The 25,981-nt window shown below is 39.3% G+C and overlaps 1 protein-coding gene across 2 annotated transcripts in view; it reads right to left on the bottom strand.

Moving 5' to 3' along the window:
• The window catches only part of LOC117944715 (netrin receptor UNC5C-like), a 177,403-nt gene that overhangs the window by 26,447 nt on the left and 124,975 nt on the right, over window positions 1–25,981 (bottom strand). Inside the window, exons 5-8 of one of the 2 annotated variants that reach the window (XM_034871786.1) lie at window positions 15,290–15,470; window positions 11,758–11,925; window positions 11,275–11,439; window positions 6,261–6,317 (exon numbers count right to left, since the gene is read on the bottom strand). In XM_034871786.1, the coding sequence (XP_034727677.1) occupies window positions 6,261–6,317; window positions 11,275–11,439; window positions 11,758–11,925; window positions 15,290–15,470 (571 nt within the window). The remainder of the gene's footprint in view (window positions 1–6,260; window positions 6,318–11,274; window positions 11,440–11,757; window positions 11,926–15,289; window positions 15,471–25,981) is intronic. The other variant, XM_034871788.1, reaches the window with a different exon arrangement.

Here is a 25,981-nt window from a genome sequence, read left to right on the forward strand (position 1 = left end):
AGTATTATTAGTTTTTTCTGATATTTGTGTTTTACGATATTTTGTAAAATAACCGCATGTCTAAAAATGCAAATATGTCCATAATCAGCTAATAACATTGTGGTAATTGGGATGGCCATCTTTCACTTTTTGCTGGTGTTTCATAGACAAAACAACCAATCAATTGAGAGAATATCATTAAAACATGGAAATAACTTACTAGTACTACTACTAATACAAATAATAATAATAATAATAGTTAGTTAGTTAGTTTTAGTCCTAAACTTAACTGCTGTAATGTCCTAACCTCACAGTTGTCCTACCTGCCTAATGTTGATCTCAAGATTAACTTTGAACGGGTGTAAGCGCTATGCACAGTGTGTCACATAAACCCGAGTGTGCTGGAATTTAAACTTTCAGATAATTCATATTTACAAGTCCTGACCTATGTTGAAGAATTTGCACTTTTTCACAAATATTTATGACACTGTGGGGGTTTGTGAAATTACTGCCAAATATTTGTTCATCACGTGTAACTCAGACTTAGGGCACCACCTTTAAATCTCCAAAGTTGAACCCCTATAGATTTAGTCATGTGCCGTTACCAACTTTTTTAAACAGTTTGCTTTAAAAACGCCACAAGGACACTGCTGCACAAAGTTGCCCTGTTATCAAGGTTCTTGCACTTGCCAAGGGGGAATAGAATAGCATAATCCTCTTAAGAACTAACTCCCTGATCTTAATTATGATCACCATCATTTCATCTATTTAGGGAATCTTTATCTAGTTTCTACTTTAACTTGAAGGTCTATAACTTCAGAATATGTGGGGCGCCTGGCACCCATACAAAATGTTACTTCTAAATGAGCCTTTTCTTTTTCTATTTTCCTATAGTGTGTTGTGGTACAGTAGGCTATCCTGATGTGTTTTGATATGTGTGTGTGTGTGTGTGTGTGTGTGTGTGTGTGTGTATGTGTACTAAGTGTAATGTGTTTTTATACTTGTGGGTTTAAAAATCCTTACTTTACTGTCTATCAGTTTTTATCCCACTTCTCTCAGATCTTCATCTCTCTCCATAACTCACAACTCTCTCCTGACTCCCTGTGTCTCTCTGTCTCCATCTGTTTGATTTGTAGATGAATGAAACAACACACCCCATTAGAGCCTCTGGTCTACCTGCCTGAGTAACCTACATATAACTGCAGAATACCAAATGTTTTCTTTTTTCTTTAGATTTTCACTTTTTTCCTAATGTTTTTCTGTCCTACATTTTATTATTGCTTTCCCACAATCATCACACACATCATCTAGACTGGCTAAGCAAATTCATTGAAAAATGGTGCTTGAGCAGTAGCAACAACATATCAATACATGGTCATTCATCCTTTATTAAAATCCTAACATACAATGAATGTACTGCAAAGACTTTAAGAAAAGCCCCAATGTTGTATACATTATTGAACCAATCATGTATTGGTAAATCACTGCTTATGCAACTGAGAACATACTAAGACAATTGGTTTCGAGTAAAATGGACAGAATAACAAAATATGTACCTATAAAAAACAGAGAAATATCTTCAGAGTCACTGAATTCACAGAACCTGCAGTTGCACAAATCGACCATTAAAAATTATTTTCCGCAAGAACATGCAATTTGGTTTCCTTGATGGATTGACTTTGCATTTGAGCTAAATCTTAAAAATGCATTCATTCTCTTTCTGAATGCTTAATGGCATAAGGGGGGGGGGGGGGGGGAGAACAGAAGATTGGCACTAATGTATAGCAGCTTTTCTTTCTCCATCACTCAAGTCCTCTCTGTGCTCTGTATGTGTCTATTCATTGAGCCTCTACAAACCAAAAGTTCTACTTTAATTGAAAACAGTTAATTCTTTAATTCTGGTGGTCTTTTATTGTCTGACAGCTTTGAATTACAAGATGTATTTGTCTGACACTATGGGGGCGGGAAAAGGGACTGAGAGTGGATGTGCACTTTCGCCCAAACGAATGAATAATGTGTTTGGACCGCTGTGTGTATCTAAGCATGGCCTGAGGCTCTGCTCTGCGAAGCCAAAGTGACAAAATCAGCAGCGATAGAATGAGAAAAGAGCACATGTCTGACTAAGTACTGAAAGTTACACACCAATGTTCATTTTCATGGGCACTCACGTGAGCACTGACATGTAGAGATCTATATTAACTTTTCTCAACAAGTCAACTGTCAACAGAGGAATTGAATAAACACTCACACACACACACACACACACACACGCACGCACATCCCGTCGTGTCTGGCTATCTTTGTGGGGACCAGTCATTGACATAATGCATTCCCTAGCCCCTTACCCTAACCTTAACCATCAAACCTAAATGCCTAACCCTCACCCTCACCCTTACCCTAACCATAACCTAACTCTAACCCTACTCCTAAAACCAAGTCTTAGTCCTCAAAAAGCCCTTTAACGGTATGGGGACCAGCATTTTGTCCCCACAAAGCTGTCAGGTCCCCATAAGTGTACTGTTTTCACAGTTTTTGGTCCCCTTAAATGTAGCTAAACCTGCCCCCCCCCCCCCCCCCCCCCCCCCCCCCCCCCCACACACACACACACACACACACACACCGGTGTTAGCAAACGCAGGAAAAAGAAACTTGGAGAGGTTACTTAGAATTTTGCGGACAGCTGACATGGAGACAGTTTGTATGAGTATGTACAGTAAGCGAGACTGCCCCTTATAAAACATCCTTACTCCCATATGTAACTGTCAAAGTGTGTAGTCCTTAACATCTCTGGCAAAATAAATCACTGACAGTCTCCTTCTTTCACTTGCTATCTGCATTCAATGTCATTTGCCATACATTTACTGTTCTTCTTCCATGTATGTATGTGTACATGACTTTGCCTGCTTGTGTATGCATGTACTACTAGCCAAGACATGAGATAGTCATGATGGTTTAAAAAATCTTGGTATTTTACATTAGGGAATGTGATGCTGAGGTGGACATGACAGTGTTACCTTCCTAGAGCAAGACATTTTGGTAACATCGCACAGTGTAAACACACTGTTCAGTGTTACTGTCTTGTGCCTATTTTTGTTTGATCAAAGCCAAACAATCATCAGTTGCAGAACCAAAAATGTTTTTTTCACTGTGCACGTACCATACCGTTTGTTTGGAGTACCGTCTGGGTGATTATGTGAGCTAGTATGTGTGTGTGTGTGTGTGTGTGTGTGTGTGTGTGTGTGTGTGTGTGTGTGTGTGTGTGTGTGTGTGTGTATGTCTGTGTGTGTGTGTGTGTGTGTGTGTGTGTGTGTGTGTTTGTTAGTGTGTTTGGACTAACTGATGCTGTGACTCACTGTGCCCCAAAAATAATAGCCATTGTCATAGGCAATACTTGTAATTCGGTCACATACAGTTATGTGCCTAAGTGTGTGACTAATAAAGGTTTGGGGCTCTGTAAATTGCAGGAATTATACACACACTCTCTCTTTCACACACACAGTTGATAACACACATGGGCTATCGGAACAGAAGCCCCCGCTGTCTATCGATTGGTTGAGCTTTTTGTCATTCTCGGAGTCTGTCCAGTCTGTCACGGAGAGGATTTAAAGAAGAGGAAAACAAGGAGAGCTCAGCTTAGCTCGTCTCTATCTTCTCTGTGATCCGTCTCCAAAGCAGAGCTGTGGACAATCACCACTTGAAACTCATTCAACTGCCTTTTTGATCTTGCTTTGCACAAACATGCAAACACCACCCATACTGCACTCACACATGTCATCCACTCTAAGTACAGTAACAGGCAGAGGCGAAAGGAAGAGGGACGGTCAGAGAGTTTTAGGGTCTGCTGGGCACAAATATGAATGACAAAATACTGGCAGAAGCTGTTTACCTGCACACAGATCTACAGTTCAGCCACCTCCCACCCTTCTCATTGCCTTAAGCTAAGTCGTGTTACATCCTTTAAAAGAGACAAGTAAGCTAGCAACTTAGTGTGCAAATGCAAAATACAGCAGTGATAATAATAATGCTGTTTAGTCGCTTTTTTGGCTTATGGGTAAAGGTGTTCAAACTTCATACATTTGACAAAGTCTACATGTGACTGCGATGTGACCATAATGACTTTAAATGTAACATTTACCTTAAGTGAATGACCCACACAGATGACCATGTTGTGATCAAGATGAGTTTTAGACTTAGGGACAATCAGGTCTGATTTGTTTTAGATTCAAGAACCTACTTTTAGGAGACAATGGGCATTGTCTAAAAATCCCTGTTGCTATTCTCAAAAGAGAATACGAGCAGGTAGCTATGATATGGAAATAGAAATCCCACACCGGGTATTGACCAAATATCCTATCACCCCCCTGCAGATACCGTACATCCATGGTTTATGCTTTGGATGTAGATGTGTGGATGTGGAATCAGATTTTGCCAACACAGCTATTGGATGTCAAACCAGATTTGGATCAAATGTCAGTATTGCATTTGTAATGTGACTTAAGGCCCTGATATGGACAGGACATGGACAGCAGGGGTGTCCGCTGTCCACTGTTCTGTTTATAATACACCGGGTGTCCGCTGGTGGTTGTGTTGACACGTTTGGGCTGCCCCACGTGGATATGCAAAAGCTGAAATTATTATTTGAGTTCTACATTACATTAATATGTGTAGTCAAACTCCAGCTTGGTGATTAGTGAGTCTCATAAACACTCATGCAACCTCCCAATGCTCATCTTACTGACTGTATTTTCGACTATTACAACCAGAGTGAGAGTCTGGTAAATGAGCAATGAGTGCCTCTATAGCTCATCTGTAGTTCTGTCTGTATCTGTCTGGGACCAGTCATCTCACAACGCACACTGGGATGATGACACTGCTTCAGCAGACCTTAAACAAGAGTTATTAGAACGCATCAGAGACACTTATAGATTGCTTTGAAGATAAAACGAGAGTTCCTGCAATGAGAGAAGAACATAAAATCAAGATGATATTAAATGGCAAAGGTCTTTTCCATCTTGCATGTCTCAATTAGTATTTGTCTTTCTCATTGTCATTTTAAGAAAACAAGTGACAGAGATGGAAAGAAAGAGAGGAAGCTAGCAAGATAGGAAGAAAGAAGGATAGCAAGTACAGTATACATGTGTTTTACACCCGATTATCATCTGCGTTTAAACGCGTCTCTCATGCTAATTCAGTAGCTTTAATTCTTTAAAAAAAAGAAGTATTCCTCTTGCCAGGTGATCAGTAATTATTATTTTTTCTTCTAAAAATGATATTGAAGGGCTTATTCAACAAAGCAATCATTCATTTGTATTACACTTCAAAGACGGTCAAAAGGTCAAATCCCTGAAACCGAATCAAAGATTGCCTCAGATCAGTGTCTGTGGTTGAACCTTGCTCCACCGTGAGACAATCCGCTTGTAAACACACACTGTAGTGTTCAGAACTAAGGCAAAGTGCCTACTTTGGCAATAATCCAAAGCTGGCTGGCTTCTCTCCAAAATGACCGCAGCTGCAACAAACTACACAAATTGTGAATCAAGTGAACTGGTGCTGAATCGATTCACGGCTATCAGACAGGAAGAAAGAAAGAATTAAGTTAATTAAGGGAATCTGTCACCGCTATGGTGCATTCACTTTCCAGACACAACTCAGGGATCCTGCACTACAGACGGATTATGTTTTAGTAAAGTAAAATATAAAGGTACGTGAAAAATAAGAATAAAATATGACTTAATGTATCACAGAAAGTTAGCTATGCTTCAAGGCATAACCTGTGATTGTAATATTTGTATTGATCGCTTCTCTTTGCGACTGGCATTCTTGTCTTTCTGTTTTCTACAGTTTAAGTTTAACTGCAGTATATAGAACATTTTTAGAGTTTCAAGCTGTATTTTGAAGAAGGAAAACACAAAATTGGGGTTTTCTGCTGTTAATACCTGGAGAAACATAAAATAACCGTAAAACTACAGCTATATACTGTATATCTAAGTGTAAAGAAACATCCACCTTCAATCATTTGGTAAGAGTACATAGGCTCATGGTTCCATCGTACAAGCAGCGGTGTTGATGATTAATCTACCATGACTGAAGTTTTAACACTAGTGAAGCAACTCTTTGAAGATTGTTGGTTGATGTTCACAGCAATTATTGCACAGGTATCAAAATGACATGTATTAATAAAACCCAATGTATGAGCCAAAGGTCAAAGCTCAATTAAAGAAAGAAACACTAAGATGAGTAAGACAAATTGGATGATGATAAAACATAAAACATCAACTTACATGGGATTCCCAAATCACTCTTTTCTTTGGGCTCAGTGGACTTCTGAAACACTGAACCTTGGGATGAGAAAAGAAGGGGATGGTGGAATGGATGGAGGAAGGGAGAGGAACACAACAATCAAAATCAAACAAATAAGTCAAATAAAATGGGACAAACATGGACAAAACAAAAGTTAAAGTTTGAATCTTTCTTACGTCTTTCTTACTTTGCTGCTCTCCTACATTAACTTTAGAAAAAAAGCTTATTAATTCTTATTAAAAAAGGAAAAAGGATACATTGAGAAACCCTAGTGTCTATAAGACGGATTTTGCTGTGTCATACTGAGTGGTTCACTTAGTCAGACAGAAGGTCTATGACACAGACGAACTGCTGATGCACAAATGTATAATTGAAGTGCTAGTGTATAATTGATAAAGGCAAACACAGCAACATGGTGCGCTTAAAAGCTTCTTGCCAGACCAACTGGACGTACAAGACACACTGATCATCATCAGAGGCCAAGTAAAAATGACAAGGTTAATCGAGGTGATGTGAAAACTATAAACATACATGCATGCATTCATACATGCAAGCAGTTGACAAGCATGTTGGGGTGTTTCTTTTAAGCTATGCGGGGGGGGGGGGGGGTCAGCTACATGGCTCAGGAGTTTTAAGGTTACCGGAATTTGGTTAGCCATATAATTCAAGATGGTTATTGGCATGAATCCCCATGTTTCAGCTTGGTTTTATCAAATTTCTTATTCATGTATTAAATGACTTTGCAAATGACTGCATCTAATAAATGCCTTTTATTATTAATGTCTGAATTAGTGATGACAGTAGGAGCAACATGCCATGACAGAAACTTATAATGTTCCAATTAGAACACAATCGTTCAAACAATTAGGAAAACATGATGGCAGGAGAATGAAGCAAAACGGATTTAGTTAAAGCTAACCCAAGCATTATGAAAACAAAAGACGGCACAGATGAGGACAAAACGTTTAAGAAAATGGCTAACAAGCAGTGCAGGAAACAATACGACAAAGTGAAACGATTAGAATCCACAATGAGAAGAAACTAAATTGGGATGAGTAGAGCTTTCAATGAGGAGATGGCTCCTTTGATGCTCTGCAGTACCTGCTGACACTGCTGATCGCTTTGTATAATACAACACAAACACGCTTCAATGTCCTTTCACAGCACTAAAGTTACATAACAGCTATCTCTAGTGATTACTTTTACTTGTGGTTTTAGAGACTACACAGCAGATTGTATTTGCTTCGGAGGTACTGTTATATTACAACACACAAACACACACAAAGACTCACACACACGGTAGGTAGTGAGTGAAATGTCATGCTCTCAAGGATGACACAGTGGAGCTCTGACTGAATCTGTTCCAAGAATCCTGATCGATGTGTCAGAAAAATGTCAACAGGCCAGGAGAGACAAAAACACAAACAACTAAAACAAAAAAGAAAATAAATGAGAAAGGCCTTGAACTTCTATCACAAGAAGACACACACACATTTATACAGACTCACACATTGATAAACACATAAACACAAAAAGAGAGGAGGCACTCCACGCAGGGCAGAAGGGAGGTCAAATGGATTTCTACCTCTCAGGATTTAACAGGACAACTTTAGAAAAAGGGCAGCGAGAGACGTAGGAAGAGATGAATAGAGAGGCGGGACGTGTTGGTGGAGAGAGAATGAGAAAGAGAAAAGGAGGGAGAGTGGAGTGAAGTGCTTTTTGAGCACAAAGTCAATTACAGACCACTATCTAAAACATGAACTCCCCATTTATATTATCAGTTAATTCACAACCCTGAAACCCTAAAAGTGAATCATTTTAAAACCAACAACTAACCACTGTTGTATTTTTTCCCATTAAATTGATTTCCAAAGACCTGGTGTTCAAAATGTGAGACACATATGCAACATAAACAATACAGAAACTAAGATTGCAGTTTATATCTTCAGTTATGCAGCATAAACATTTGTATGCTTTACTAATGTGAACCAACATAAAACTGTTGCTGAAACTGGCCAATTGGATACCAGCAATGAACCATTTTCTGCCCGTGTAAAGATCACATTTTAAAAGATCCATCATTCATAAACCAAATGGAAGAACGGTCCATGAATCACTTCAAGCCTTTCACATATACTCTACCTATAAAATGCTGTGCATACTGATATCCCCTCTAAATAACCACACACACACAGACACACACACACACACACACACACACAGAGTTCATGGATTCCTGTAAATGGTACAGGAAACAGCTGAAACATAAGTGCTGACATAAAACCACGTCTGTGGAGTCATTTTAAAGACAGAAAATCAATCAGGGGAAATGAGGCTAAATCTATACCTCTCTAGGTTATATCCCATTCCCTGAGGCCCCACATACCTCAGGGGATCCTTTTGATAGAGCATAGACAGTATATAACACACTGCGTAAGGAGTGGGCAGGGCTCTGCACATACAGTAACTCCTGTCAATAGTGTGGCTATAGAGGAAAAAGCTTTTTGAGGGATTATATAATATTATTCCACTGCTTATGACAGAGACCATAAATTAAATCATCAGGGCTATCCACTCCCCTTAGGCTGCAGAGAGAAGTCCCTCACAAAGCAACAGCTCACTTGGCTGAAGGCTTTGTCCTCACTGATAAAGTAGATTTCTGACTTGTGCTTGTGACTTATTCAACCTTTATTTAACCAGAAATGTCTAATTGAGATTCAAATTATAGGCAATAGGCAGCAATGTAATTGAGTTAAAGATAGACAACAAAAACTAAGTGTGAAAGATCAAAAATATATATCATTTATGCATTAAAGGACATACAAAATTACCAATTACTACAACATAAAAAACTGGAATCATAAAATACATAAGAGATTTTGTAGATTTTATGCAACAGTTATTCTCTGAAAAGAGACCTATGTAAGTATGTTAGGCTGAAAGTGTTTGCCATTTTGGCCAAGACTCCTTGCAAAACAGATGTTTAATCTCAAGACACCATCAGGTAAAATAAAAGTTAACATATAATTTACATAAATATGGCTGCTGGACACAAGTGTCTGTCAATAAGACTATGGGAGTGCCTCAGCCAATGTAGACAACTATAATTTTATTAAAGTTTTAGGCAGCAGAATTTTTCTTGATTGTAAGGTTTGGTCAATTTTAGTCTTGCTTTGCCAGACCCTCGTCCAAAGGGAACTGAAGGAGTGTCTGGTTACTCCACATAGCATCCGGAGATGGGAGTAAAACGGGCTCTGGTTTAACGCCAGTTCTTTAAACCAATCAGAATCGTCATGGGCGGTGCTAAACCTTGCACAGAGCCACTGCAAAGAAGTCATGTGAGAGAAAACTCAGATTGGACAGATAGTTTAGCTAGCTGTCTCAATTTACCATGCAGAGATCTGAACAGCAGTCAACAATAAAACCAAAATATGTCCACCGAATTAAAAATTCAAACAAAAAGAAAGTGGAAGGAAACGGAAAATACATGCATCCGGCGGAATTTTCTGCAGCATCGGAGCAATCCCGGGAAGTGGAACACGAAGGATAAAGACCGGATCAATTTTGACTTCAGCAAGAAATGTTTCCTACATAATTTTCACTATGGAGGAAAAAATCTCTCTATGCCTGCCATGTTATGTGAAAGGAAAGGCCAATGAGAATTGATGGGATAATTTTTAAGCCCTGTGTCAAAAATGACTATATCCTGTTCTCTCTTCTATGCACTTTGACAGGTCTCTCCCTCTCTCACACTTCCTCTCTCTTTCTCTATAGCTCTCTCTCTTTCTTTCTCTCTCTCTCGCTCTCTGTCAAATGCTTGTCTACCAATTTCTCTGAGCACAGGTAGTAACAAGCACTATTCCTACAAGTCAACAAATATAATTGCCTCCACCTTGGAAAAAATTGCTGCTGCTATATTTGTGCCATTATGACTCAACCCACAGTTTCCATGCGGTTTTTAAATTCACCACTTTTTTTTTATTTGTCAGAAATCATTGCATTCTGTTGGGAGGGTGGGATGGGAGGGGGGGGGGGTTGATTGTTCCACATAATTATCTATCATTACTTTCCTTATAAAACAGTTGTTTGTGACTTGAGCAATGCACAAAAAAGGGAAAACTAAGGTGAGTCATGATCACATTCAAAAACCTTTCTATAAGTCATCGACAATGTGCACAGAAGAATAAAGTGCATGTGTGAAGCAGAGCAAGAGCAAATCACAATAAGGGTCTGAGAGAAAGAGGCAAGAAAGATGGAACTGAGGATAGAAGACTTAATGCAACGAGAAAAAAGCAGTGGCTGCTGAAGGACTGGAAAGTGAAATAAAAGGACCGAAGAAGAGGGGGAGCAGTCGGAAGAAAAATGTAAATAAAGAGGTGAGAAATGAGAAGGACGAGAACAATGAGAGGAAAACTGCCAAACTTTACTACAACGCAAGCTAGCAGAAAGATGAAGTATGATTATGAATGACGTGTGTCCAAGGTCCAACGTCTCTCAGCACCATGTTAACAAGCCGGCCAAAGCCTACTGACTTAATTGCTTTAGCTGGACACTAACTGTAATTCAAATGTAATTGGGTTGTCAATAACTGGATTGATGTTTTATTCAAGACTGATTTTTTTCTTCAGTATAGAGATTACAGCTACATTATCTATCAGCTGACCTAAGTTTATTGCTAACATTACAACATCACTAAGGTTTAATTTTATTCACACTATATTTAGTTATGGGTTCCTCAATAAGGTTATAAATGAACCCATTCAATTGTCATGTTATGCTTCACCCGCTCCTGTTCTCACCATCTATCTCCACCGCAATGGCCTTCCTTCAATGCCCCTTCAACTCAATTCACATCTGAAGCAGACGCTGCAAGGTATTTGTTCGAATCGGCAAACTCATATTTCATGGTTAGGTATGATCTATGACACACCTTCAATACTTTTAGAAGAGTACATCAATGCTTCTGCTCTGGAAGGTTCATTATCATCAACTCACTTTGCATACAGAGTCCGTCGGTACAGTTCTGGGACTGGAGGACCAGTCCCTCACAGTCCTTTCCTCCGTTTTTAGGTGCCGGGTTGTTGCACTCCCTCCTTCTCCACTGGGTACACTCCGTCCCACAGGCCGACCACTTACTCCACTCTGTCCACACACCGTCAACTAGAAGGAAAGGATAGGAAAAGGAGCCAGGAGAATAAGAAACACAAAAAAGACAAGGGAGAAAAAGAGAACAAAAAGAGTACAATGCCCTCAATTATGTCCCAGTCCCCAAAGTGTAGCATATATAGGGCAGGAAAGTACAAAAAATAACAGAAGTGGAATTCAGAAGAAAGAAGGAAATGTGGGCCCACAGAGTAAAAGAGAAAAACTAAACAAAGGTACACTACAGTATGGATAGAGTGATCTGGATACAGTAGAGTCTACCAAAACAAAATGGCACTAACTAAATAAATCTGAATGAAACTAGAATAGACTTACCGGTGCACAGTGTGGTACAGGGTAGTTTCTGTATGGCCTGTCCATCACAGGGCAGTCCTCCATTCAGAGGGGCGGGGTTAGTGCAACTGCGGGTTCTTTTCTGGAAGCCCCGTCCACAGCGACTGTTACACACCGACCACTCCGTCCATGTCGACCAACCACCGTTCACTGTGGCAAGGGAACCACTTAATCAGTAACTTCATTTAGGGAGTAATCCATACATGCATTAATCAGCCATTTTAACAAAACAACAAAAACTTCATGTTGTTTCTCTTTTGTTGAAAGCATTTTAACTTATTCACTTATTCGCTGGTTTACAGTTTACCCTTTGTCCAAAGAACCAATCGCTAAACAAAAAGATCTCTTGCACACCCCACTCATGAATGACCACACACGTCCTCTATAGCTGCGTTTCCATCCACACGTTGTTATCCAAATTAAGTGATATTGAATGAAAACTGGCTTGTGGAAACAGTAAGATTTGATGGAATGTCATGAATATCGACTCAAAGGGAATACGTTCAGTCTCATCAGATTTGATCATGTAGATATACGGCTTATCTGATAAACGCTGATGGAAATGTTATTTGCTGAAAAAGTAATGAATTGTGATTAGGTTTTAGGTCATTTTATGGTTGCAATCCGCCACACAACGAAGAAGAATAAGTTTTAATTAATTAATGCCCTGTATTTACGCTCTGTTTGCACACATGGCGCGTGTCAACAAAGACAGATGTAAGTGGAAGGACGAGGAGACAAGAGACTTTTTGAATTTGATTTATCAGGAACTCGCTAAGGAAATGGCCAACAAAGGTTAGGACAAGCTGAGGGACGTCCTCCGGAGTAAATGGAAGGCTCTCAAACAGCGAGAAATGTCTCAAAAAAAGAGGCTTGCAGCAGTGCCGGAGGGACAATAAAAGACAGGTTGCATCTGCATCATCACAGCAATGTGTTGATAGCGTCGTTGTTTTCTTATTATAACTTGATATGTTGCTATCAGCTTGCACATAAGCACTACAACTTGCGATATTGATCATGTGTTGGTAGACGGTGCGATCCATTTTGTCTAGAAAAGCTTTGTTCGCAAAGGTTTGCTTGAATGTTGTGCATTTCAGTGCGAAAATGAACGGAAACACCTTGAAACGTCTAAAATCAATTCAATATGCCAATTTCATCGCAAACCAGCATGTGATGTCATTACGCACACATTTTTATTCACTTTAAAGTCGTTGGATGGAAACACACTTTCATTAGCTTTATCCGCATGAGTTGTTTTACCAAACTTTAGATAATTCGATTGACAAGTGGATGGAAACTTAGCTTATGACTAAACTAATGCTTTCTAGTCTAATCTTCAGATTTCCTGCAGGTGAACAAATAGGAAGAGTGGTTTTATTCCAGAGGCCATTAAGCACAAACACTGTGTATAGTAAACTGGTGATGGGCTGTGACTGCCATTCACTGTGCATTTCAACTTTTTCTTGTCATATCTTTATTTTCATGTTGTCTTTTTATGTTTTGAATGCATTGTTTATGCATATTTGTTTTATAAATCGCCCCTTGAGGAACAAATAAAGTATTTTGAATGGAATTAAACAACAAACTGTAGTATACATACTAACGCAAATGCCTCAAGTTGTGTGATGTTTGAACAAACTAGGTCTGTAATAAAACAAAATGGGCAGAGTGAATTCAAATCCTATCCCAGCACATCATCCTCAATGGAGAAATCTGTGATTTAATGTGATTTTTCATTTAATTGCACAAATTTTCTCGATTGACTCAGTGTGTGTTTTACAGATGACAGGAAGCTGGGTTGTTAAAGTTTAGTGAGAACAGCTGTTTTTTTCTCACACACACACACACACAAACACACACACACACACAGACACACATTCTTGTGCAACGTTTTGCTGCTGCTACAGTAGCACTTTTTCCTGCTGTTCACACTAATACACACAGAGAAGGGCACGCTGACACACACATGCCTACACTTGTAGCTGTATGGTAAATCACACATAAACTGTCATGCTCTTGAAAATTGCTTATCCCTAAACCCTAAAGAACAGGGAGGGCAACATGGGAAATCATTGATTTTTGTGGCTCCTGATTAGGCATGCATGCTTCCAAAGTCTGGATGCATCTTTTCTCTTTCTGTTGCTCTCTGTACATCTTTTTTTTCCAATCTCCCCCTCTTTGTACCTCTACAAGATGTCCCTGCATCCTGTCACGTTTAGACTTGACTGTGCCTTCATTATTCTGTATTATTGTTGTTTTCGTGGCAGCACAGGTCGGACCAAGATAAGGGTAGACAAGACAAGAGCAGAAAGAGAGAAATCAGGTATGAAGTTCTAATGAGTCACAAAAACACCCAGGTGGGTGGAAGTTCTCAACAGCTCTGTCTCTGCCCAGTTGTAGCCAGTGGACAGTGTCCACTCCTTTTCCAACCGCCAATTACAAACAAATCATCAGAGAGCATGTAACTAATAAAATTAGGAACAGTCTCTTTTTACACCTACAGCATATTCTTAGGTTTTTCTATGTATTTTTTCTTCTTCCCCACCTTGCCTTGTCCCATTCTGTTCTCCTCTGCCTCTCCTGTCTCCTGATCTGCCTCCCATCCATCTATAGCTACTCTATTTTACCCTTTCATGTTCCTCTGTTTTTTCCGCTACTATTTCACCTTGTCAACAATGTCAGTTGGGCTCTTGTGGTGCCAGGAAGATTGAACCACAGATTGAACAAATTATTTCTGTAAGGATACATCAGTGTCAAACCACTCCATCTCTCGCAGTCCGTATCGAACACGCACACATGCACATGTTATTTTTGATTGAAACACTCCTAGTGAATAGACAGTGTTATATTTGAGAGAATCATGGCTTGTGTGTTCTGCTATACATTGCTTTTCCTCAAAATGTTTCCTATCCTCGCATATCTGGCTGGCATTTGGTAAAATGGAAAAAGAGACAAGCCATAGTATGCATTTTCTTCAACAAGCTTTGTCTTTGTTTTGTAAAAAAGAAAAGAAAAACAGCAAGAGAAGAGCATCACCTTCCATTCAAACTACAACTAAGAACTGAGCTAGTCAAAGTTTTTGTTGTTGATTTTCACAGCTGTTATTATGCCATATGCTGCACAATTAATTTGATGGTGGGACTCTTGGCTGAAAGCGTAGACATTTGAAAAGCCCAAATCTTCTAATTTAAAACTGAATGCGTGATTGGTGGATTTAAATTAGGTGAGGTCAAGGGTGATGTGGGAAAATCTGGCCAATCACAAATAGAGTGAGTTGGCATTGCAGTAGAGCTAATTTAATGTGGCAGATAGGAGCTTGCTTGGCCGATCAGACATGTTGTTGGGTAGCTGCAGCTAGCATTTAAAAAGGTGTTATATCAGTAAAATACTTAACGTGAGACAAAAAAATGTCAGCTACACTCACAAAAACAGAACATCACAACTTTTAATGACAAACATTTTTTTCTTGTTCACACATGCGAAGGCCTACACAGACACAACCATGCAGACTTACCGTAAACAATAACAGTGGCTGTAGTACTTCGTCTTTTGGCCACTATGTTCTTAGCCACACATGTGTAGTTGGCTGTGTCAGACAGACGCGCCTGTTTGATGATCAGGTTGTGGTCGATGGTGATGTAGAAGTTCCTGTCCTCTGCTGGGTCAATTATCTCTTCGTTCTTCAACCACTCCACCTGGGCGACCCAGAGAGAGAGAGAGAGAGAGAGAGAGAGAGAGAGAGGAGAAAACGGGGTGAGCATAAAGGTTTCTTCTGTTACACATAGAGAAAAGTTTAGAAAAACATAGCTTATGAGAGATGATAGAGGTAAATTGTGCTATTTTGTAATGACACTATGTCTTATCTGTTTTTATAGAGGGAAGGTCTGTTCCTGCCATGAAGTCAAATACAAGTGAAACCAGATAAACAATTTTCATTTAACTAAAGTTCTTGGCTTTTTTTCTCTTTACTGAGGGAAATGATGAGATCCCCTCATAATCTTGTTGTCACAACTGAGCCACCCTGAGAAAAATTTAAAAAACGGTTTTGAAAGTTACGTTCGTCTAAAAACTGTCCATCTGTTGGAGCAAAAACAAAAAATTAAACAATCAAGTCTGGGTGTTCTGGTATGATCTGTTTTTTAACCTTTCCAGATGACAAATAAAGAAGGTTTGGAAGGACTTATAATAGGATGATGGTGTAATCTTGTTTTTCAATTGTCCCACACAGAAACGCTTGGAGGAGGTGCTACCACTCTCTGGGGGAGGCTCTGTAGTGACTACCAAGAGTATCTTGTCACCTGTCAAGTAAGAGAGAAGATACAAAAACCTAGAAATATAAAATATAAATCACAACCAAATCCATATACTTTGTGGGGTAAGATGTTAAATTCTAATAATAGAAACAATTAATGAAATGGTAATGCCCATGCATCAAGTCACTAAAATAATACTAATAGTTGTAATAGAAAAAGACGCTTCACAATATCAGTGACAGTGTAGTAAAAGAAGAAAATGTCCATTTTAACATATGTCCAAAATGTCCAACATATGCTTTCACAAGGTACTTTGGGTGAAGGGTAGGACAGCGGGAAACTATCCTATTTACGAGCCTAATCACATTTCCTGAGTGCTGTATTTACTGGTCCAAAGCCTCATAAATTCAGCCTGTCCAAGCTTTATGGCTAGCACATAAACGTCCGAGCCGCGTTGTTTAATTCATGTTGTTTCATTCATGTTGTTTAATTTCCTCCTCCCTTCACATTAGGAAATGGAAATCTCAGATGCAGAAAAGAGGAAATTCATTGTCATTGTCCAGGTTACTGCCGGCTCAGGCCCGGCTGTCGTTCTTCTCTCTCTCAGTATTTCTACCTGCCTCTCTTTCTGATCTTTAGAGATTTAATGGTGCTCTTTGGCCATGGGGCTCACTGCAGCCTTGTTTTCTCACTCGTAGGTGAGATGCTGTGTGACCTTTAAGTTTCTATTACAATGTAAAGGTTACACTGGAGGACAAATCAGCAAAGACAAACCAACAAAAACATATACATGTATATATACATACAAAACACACATTTAGTCAAGGAGCTTATTGTTAAGAAAGTGCACATGCTCTCTCACAAACAAAAGCAAATGCAATGCGTGTAAAATGGATTCTGATTTCTTCATGCTCAGGATATTTAAAGGAACTGTACTGTACTGGAATACAATACAATGTTTGTTGAATTATTTATTGGTGAAATATTTTCAGAGATCCAAGATCACCAGTCTGACTACATAACCATTTCAGCATTATACAGACAGCCTAAGTGAAGATGAATACAGCTCGGCAACACTTGTCAAGTAATATTTATCTTGTGATATTATATTATTATCTAATAGTTTAAACACAACTATGACAGAACAGAGAGACCAAGATCTAAAGAGATGATTTTTGCATTGTGGGAATATTGTATCTAAAGTATGAAAGATTAATTTGAGCCCAGCCTCTTCACAACAACACAACATTTGTCTAATATAATGGGTTCAACATTGTTTCATTAAAATAGAAACAACTATTACTGGCTGAAAATGTTTTCCTATTGACATAACCGAAATTTCAAAAACGTACTGTCTCACCCCTGACCTGAATTTGCCTCTCGCTGATCAAAGCCCTGTTATGAATTATCTGTACGCTGGCAGTACACCAACAACCCATGGTACATGGAATATTGAAGGGTGAAAGATAAAATAAATTAATCTGGATAGGAAATCTCACTTTAAGCTACTTTATGAGCCCACAAGGACTGCAAATATATCAGAACTCAACTATTCTAATGCAAGCTGGTTAAGTTGGTTAGTGTACATGGATGACATCATATCCTCTGCTTCCTCTTTATAAGCTTTACATAGCCAGTACCAGCTGGGTACAGCCACAACGTTTTCTCCATCTCACGTTTCCTGCGGTGCCATTATTGTAGCACACAGTTAAGTCTATGTCATGCGCCTGGATTCCCTGGGAAACTTAAAAAAGACTGTTGGCATGATTCAAAAAGTTCCATAACACAGCATGGACACTTAACATCCTACAAAAGGACAAGAAACAAACATCTAAAGTGACTTAAAGTAAATGTGTGTTTTTCAGTGTAATACTAAGTAATGGGGACTCTTTTAAACATTCATAACACTACTGAGAATTTATTACTGTATTTAAAATACTACAATTGTTATATCCCAATATATATATTGTCTAATCTTTTCTACAGTTAGTACATGTTGAAGTACATTGCTTCTTAGTTTCTTTATTCCTCTGAGACTGTCATAAACCACTGTCAGTCAACAAAACCCATGAGAACTTACTTTTTTTTAAGCAATTCAAAGTCAACTTCCATTCAAACTTAGGGGACATTCTTCTTTATAAATTGCTTACTCTGGATATTTTGAATGCTGTGCTAAAACAATAAATAGCAGTGTGTGTACCTTGAAAAGTAGCACTTAAACTTGCCGTTGGAATAAAACCAAAAGTCATTTTGTTTTATGACACATCCTTTCATCGAATTTAACTTTATCACAAACAGTTTTACAAATAAGTGGTGTGTCATGTCAAGCAAGCCTAGTGATTCTTGCACTAAATAAAGCATTATGTTTGCTCCAGTAAAATATAACAATGCTGATTCAGGCCATTACAGCCACCTTATATTAATATTAGTTGCGAGCTATGGTGTGACAATGCACCGTAAATAGATCATCTTTGATGATGCCTGAAGATTGAAGCTTGTGAGACTGATGTGTGCTCTGCTGGGCCCAGACAAAGAGACCACATGTGGCGGCTATACTACCACCGCCACCGCATCATTAGCCACAGCTGGTGTAAGAGAGAGTGTGTATGTGTGAACGGCAGAAGGTGGCTGATTGGATCAAGCCAACCCCAGGGGAGAATGTGTATTTGTTATTTTAACTCTTGCCCCTACATCCCTTGACTGTCTTGCTTTAGCCAAATACCACACACACACACACAAACACACACACGCACACGCACACACACACACACACAAGCAAACACACACACACACACACACACACACACATATAAATTAAAACATGCCATGAATATGAAATACTGGTATTATACATGTCTGTGTGAAGATACTTCAAATGCTTGCAGTTTGTGATCACTAAACATAAGCAATACTCGTGTCCTCTGTTTCAACTGTAACAGGATTTAAAAAGGTTCACGAAGAGTCCATTGTTTTTTCTGTAGAAAAAGAAATCAAATGGTTTTCTTTTCAAAGGGATGAAAGCTTTGTCTGATCACTTACACACTCACTTTGACTCATGTTTTCTTTCTGCTTGACCCAATAACCGAGACAATCATTTTCCTACAGGTATCAAACCTTGGGCCAATGAATTCTAGATAAAAGCACATTTGTCTATCCTTAGTCCTTAATTATATACTGTACCTAATTGTAGTGTCTGGATATTGCAATACACACTATGTGTAGAAAGGAGGAATGAATTTGAATCTGTAAGTACTTCCATATGTAGTCTAACTCGCAACTTTAGGAAAAATATCCCATTGTATACTGTGCAATATAAAGGCAACGGCAAAGCATGATGTATTGCACAGTCTATTAAGATATGTATCTTACTTTGGCAGTGGAACAAAGGCTTGGTCGCATGCTGTGCAAGATAAAAGTAGGCCAAGATATAGAGATATATACCCTCTTTTGTTTCACTGGAGAGCAGCACAAAAGGTTTTGAAACGCAAAGCTTTGCTGCATATCTGCTTCTGAGAGCAGGAACATCACAGTCACACCGTGTCACAAAAAGAAACAGTGTAAATCTTGCAAAAGCAAAACAAATGGCAGACCACAGAGCAAGAAGTGAGATAACAAAGCAAAGAATATCTATGACAAATGCTAAAATATGACATGCTTTGTAGAGCCACTACAAAAAGTCTCATATGGGAGTTGATAACAGTGCAGAGATAGAGGGTCTATGGCTAGAATGTGCCACTGAATCACAACATTAATTTTTCAAAGTAGCAGCAGGCGCCAACGCACAGATACACAATAAGGGTATGACGAAACACAAAACAGACCAGCTACAATCAAATGTGTGTGTGTGAGTGTGTGCATGGCTGTAAATCACCAAAGTGTTAATGGGATTATACCCTTGATTAGCTATATTATCTGGATTCCTATAAGACCACAGATGAGTGGGTTAAAGAGCTACTGAAGTGATTACTGGGCCTATGTGTGGGCGTAGACTCAGTCTAAGTGTGTGACGTGTGTACGGCACGCCAATGTTATAATAATCCCAAGATCCCCCCCAACACCACCACCCGCTCCAGCAAGCTTCACCATTTCATTTCATGGCAGCTGAGACCGAGGTGTTGGACATCAGAGGAGAGAGACAGTGCAGGGACAATCAAGACAGATAAGGACAGAGCATTAAAGCAATGTAATCTGTGTTGTATCAATAAATATGGGATATCTTTATCTGACTTACCCTGAGGATGTGTTTGAACGGTGATTCATAAAAGTAAAAATAAACAAATTGCAATTTAGAAGTAAGTGAGGAGCTTTATTCTCTTAGGTAAAATGTAATGTCTACCTATGCAACCCTGTCTAATAAAAACATTGTTTATTGACTACTAATTTTTTTAGCCAAGACGTTTTAAGGGAAATATCATTTCTGGCTGGATTATGTCCAGTGGCAACATTTGAGTGTAGGAAGTGCTATTTTTTTGTACTGCATGTTCAAAGTGCAGGACTTTGACACAGTGGATGAATTAAGGCAACAAAAGCATGTGTGGTTAATGGTTGGGAAAGACAATGATTTTGGTTTTATGTTAATAAAGTCAAAATGTTGTGTGATGTGTCTTCAGGTAATATGTGACTTTTCAATATTTGACAACAATCTATCCCAAACCTTAACCAAGTGCTATGAGTGCCTGAATGTAACAAAATATATAAGTCATGTTTTATTTGCCTCAAGTGGAAATTCTATGTACATGGAGAAGACAATATAAACCTGACACTTAGGGCCCTATTTTAACAATCTAAGCCATGGTGTGTAGCACATGGCGCCAGTGCGTTTAGGGCGTGTCCAAATGCACTTTTGCAAGTTCGACAGTGGAAAAAAGGGTCTGTGTGCCGGACAGATGGCTCAAAAGAGTTTTACTGTGTGGCTTAATTAATCATAGGTGTGTTTTAGGCGTAACATGAGCAGAACGGAGAGAAGAAACTAATCTGCTTGTGTGTAAAGGTGAAGTGTGTGAGCAGATCATATCCTAATACTATTTCACACTGTCAATGTGTTCGCGGCTAAGCTCGAGCTGTTCACGAGTCTAGGTGCATTTTAATAATGTACTGTTAAAATAATGAAATGCTACGCTACTTTTCCTCCAAATCATGCATCCCATATCAACAATGCCTGCATGAGGCATTGTTGACATTTGGAAGGTGTGTTTGTCGGGTATCTGCGAGAACTTTAGTTAACCATAACCCCCTTCTATGTGTAGATTGCCGAGATGTTTACTGAATGTGTGACATTGAAGAAGCGTCATTTCTCTCCCAATCTTAACCCCCCCCCTCTATACACACCTTGCCCTCCCTACCAGCACACACACACGCACAGATACACACACACGCACACTGCCAGATGTGCCAAACTCATTATTATTGGCTCTGATTGGAATCTAGAGAGCCATCACTGTAATTGGCATGCATGTTTCCATTACCAAACACTCGCACATGCACGTATGCTCACACAGACATGTTAAAAAAGAAACACACACACAAATTGCAATATGCCAACCCAACCTCATGAGCCCGTCAATTCCAGTCAGCAGAAAGAAAAAATGGGACAGAGATAAACAAGAAAGAAGGGAAGGAGGACAGTAACCGCAAAGCCAAGAGACAAAAAGCAAGAGAATGCCAATCAGAGAGGGTCAAGAGAAGACAGAGACGTGGAGGAGATGGAAGAATTAGGAAAAAGACAATAGTGGAGTGACAGTAGGCTGGAGAAACAGAGAGCAGGTGGGAGAGAACATATTGAGAGGCATAGACAGAAACAGAGAGGGAGAGAAGAGAGGGAGAATGAGAGACGAGTGTTGGCAGAGCATACCATCCATCTTTCTCGTCTGCTGCCACCAGCTTTCTTGACACAAACCCAGACAATTGGCTATAGCTGTCTGTGTGTTCGTCAGAGGATAATTCCAAAAAAATGTTGCACACCCACCCACACACACACACACACACACACACACAAACACACACACATCACCCGCCTCCTGATGTGTAGCTAAGTAGAATAGTAATCAAGCTATTCATTAGTGCAGTAACAAAGGCCATTACTGGCTAATCAACAATCTCCAAACTCAATCGAGGAAAGCTAATAGAAATTTAATCCAACAGCGCACATGAATATGGTGTAGACTTGGTGTGCGACTGTGTGTGCGTGCATTGATATTAGACAAAACAATTAACTCATTGTGATGAGATGAACAAAATGACTGTTGTTTCAAACAATTACAGGAGAGTAACCATCATGGTGTAAAAAAAACAAAAAAAACAATTTGTCTTAAATTGCTTCCCTCAGCATCAAATAAATGTGGCACTTAAACTGAAATCAGACTAAATGTAACGAATGAACCTACCATGACGCACCAGGAAGTGTAACACAAGCAAATGTTTTGGTGCCAACAAAACTTCTGGTCTAATTGTCCTCCCAACTTCAAGGGCTACACTAAAGTAGCACCCTCTTCCTCTGTCTGCACTTTCCTGCTGGTCATCCCTTACTTTGAATGAAACACCAATCTACCTTCCTTTTCTTTTATATCCTAACCAATACGTTTTAGTCTCTTGTACTTGTTGGAAACAACAGGATACACATTACTTTTATTTATTTTTTACTAACTGTGTGTACAACTTTATGTCATCTCTGAGGGAAGTTCACCTCAGATATATAAGAGTGGAGTAGACACACAACATTTAAAAGGAGGGCAAAGTCTCCATTTGGGTTACAAATCAAAGACCAATGACTTGCTCCAAAACAGGATTTAGGAATATAATAAGGGAGCACACAATACTGACAAGAGGCCGTCCACGACAGGCAGTCAGACATAAGCAGACAAACAACAGAGATATATTATGCAAAGAAACAGATGGACATAAGCAAATAGGATAAACTGACTGACAGAAGAGATGAAGAAAATCAAATTCAGCTCCAATAAATTGATTAGTTTTACAGCTAAGAACAGTGTCAATGTCAGTGCAGTAGTCAGGAACAGTTGTCAAAAATAATAACCTTGCCACTCAACTACATTGATTGTGTGAGGTGTGATTTCCAGTTACCTACAGTATATCTGTGCCATTTCACATCTTAATTGGCCATATGTCCTGGTGTTGCAGTCTGTATCCTCACTACACTTGGGAGGTGATTAAAACAATCCTGCTGCCCACTGCAACTGAGGGGAATTTACTTCGGCCACCAACCCCACTACAATACAATACACGCCAGGTTTGGGCAGACGGGGCAGATTGGGCAGGTTAACGCAAGGTCACTGTACACGTGCATGCATATATATATATATATATATATATATGGGATGTAAGTGGGTGAAGAGTCAGTGTGTGTGTGTGTGTGTCTGTGTGTGGGTGGGTGGGTGTCAGTGTGTCTGTGCCTATATGTGGGCATGCCAACATGGGATTTCAGTGGCTTTGACAGCTTAATTAACTAGACCAAGGCGAGTGACATAGAGACCTAATTAACCATACTGACATAACTGGGTTGCCAACGACAATCATCCCAAACTGATGTTCAAAAAGACACGTATGATTAAAAATAGCAGTAGCTTAGCAATAGCTTAATATCTTCATAAGATTTTTCATTGCATTTATCTCTCTGAAATCCATTGAGAAGACATTTTATTCTATTAATTATTATTATTATTAATTATATTATTATTATTTTGCTCCTATGCTGTTACACAAGACGTTCAGGCAACAAATCCCCAAAAAACAGGCTTACACAAAAGATTATACCACAGCGTACTTCCATATTACATTACATGTTGCATTATTTTTTGTGATGTGTTCGTACTCATAAATGTTCGTTAGAAAATGTAGATTGCATTGTGAATTTGTGTGCATTCTTCAATATTGAGAAGCATGCTCATACTGCACAACTAAAAAGGAGGGAAAATATGTACAGTATATTCTACAATATATAATCTACTGAAACCAATGTGTGTGCAAGAGCAGGGAATTCTCAGAGGTCTTGTACATTAGAGGAACAAGGACTTAGTGTATGTTCCTAAATTAGTTGTATACCACTAGGAATTAAGATGTAGGGACATTGAGGATGCATATAAAACAAAATATATCCCAATGTGCAGCAGTGTGGGGAAGAGCAGAGCGCTCGCCAAGGTGTCCCACACAGACAGAACTGGGACACAGGAGGACACCCAGTTGGACAAGAACAGGCCTACAGAGGCCTATTTATAACCTACTACTCCACTGCACCTTGGTACACATACACTGAATGATGCACGGCATGGACATATGATACACACATATGATTATTAATTTTTCTGAACTGATACTAGTGCTTGTGAAAGTGACTGAAAATAGCAAATCTTTTTCTTATATCTTAATGCAGTCTGTGTTTTGCTACATTTAACATATTAAATAATTTGTAACTACAGCTGTGTTATGTCCCTGGGAACTGAAAAGTTCATTTGTAGTTTCCTTTTTACAATGTACGTTTAAGGAATACAGCAAGAAGAGAGAGAAAGAAGAAAAGGGAGAACAAGTAGAAGCAGGTGAAATGAAGGAGAGGAAAAGAGAGGTAAAAACAAGGAAGTTGCTCAGCATTAAAGGAGGTCGCAGATGTGCTGAACAGAAAGCCTGCATTCGCTTTTCTAGGGTGCACACATGCACAAAGACACACACACGCACACTCGCACCGTTACCTCTGAGATTTAACACAGGTGCAGATGCTTCACAGTGATCTATTAGACTCACCCTCTCACGTCAACATTCAAGAGTGGAGAGAGACAGAGCGAGGAAAAGATGGATGGGGAAAAATCTCAAGAGAGGGTTGGATAGAGGAAAGGTATTTCTACAGCTATGGTGAAAGAGCGAGAGAAAGATAGAGAGTTAGGGAGGCAGTGATTATGGTGGGGGAGGATGAGGAAAAAGGCAGTGCAGGCTAGGAGCAGATATCTATGGGTGATCCATTAAAGCTAACCCAACAGTGTCAACAAATGGGGAGAGGAAGCGAAATACGTAGCCTGTGGATGGAGAGAAAGAGAGAATGCAATGGAATGAAAATAACAAATGAAAAGGTAAGTAGGAGTTGAGGGAGACTAAAGGGGAGACGGAGCGATTTGGAATTTCCATGCTTTGTCAACAATTAGGGAAAGAAAGATGGAGGGGGAGCTCAACGAGACCAAGGTGCTGAATGGAGAGAAAAGAGAGCAGAGAGACAATATATGGGGAGGACATATTGGGGTAATCCATTAGGTCAAACTCTTGGAAAAACAAGAGAAGTCATTTAAGGGAGATGAAGGAGTAAAAGAGATGAAAAATTCAAAAAAGAAAGTTGGCATGGATGCTATTTTACCTTGTCAGTGTGTAAAAAAAAAGTCATCCACCAGGCTAACTCTAGCTACTGCTAGCTTTTGCAACTTCTCCTATCACTCAAGCATCAAAGACGGAGGCATTACTGAGATGAACGACCAATGTGGAGGATTGAAAGATGGGCTGCACTTTTGAGACATGGTGCAGGTAGTTGGTTAGTAAATTGGAAAAAGAGATTTGCATAAAGTGAAGGAGGCAGTGAAGAAGGACAGTGACATGGAAGTTCAGAAACTATGAAAGCGGGCACATAAAGGCCCTGACACACTAACCCAGCAACTTGTTTAATCATTTTTATTCCAACATAACATGTCTTTTAAGGGTTGCAATTTATGACTGAAGAAAACATTGTCTCAAACTTCCCGTTGCCGGGAACTATAGTCTGAACAGGTTAAAAGATTCCTATACATCATAAAATAAACTTTTACTTAAAAAAACTGTTAAACTAATGTTCTATACCGTGATATTTAAAATAAAGACCGTAATAGACATCTCTCTGCGCCCTCTGCACCGCTAAACAATTAGCCTCATAGCAAGCAAGCAAGCTAGCATACCAGCCAGCCGGTCAGCCTCTAAATTAGTAATAT

This window comes from Etheostoma cragini, chromosome 5 (assembly GCF_013103735.1).
Source record: "Etheostoma cragini isolate CJK2018 chromosome 5, CSU_Ecrag_1.0, whole genome shotgun sequence".
NCBI classification, from domain to species: Eukaryota; Metazoa; Chordata; class Actinopteri; order Perciformes; family Percidae; genus Etheostoma; species Etheostoma cragini.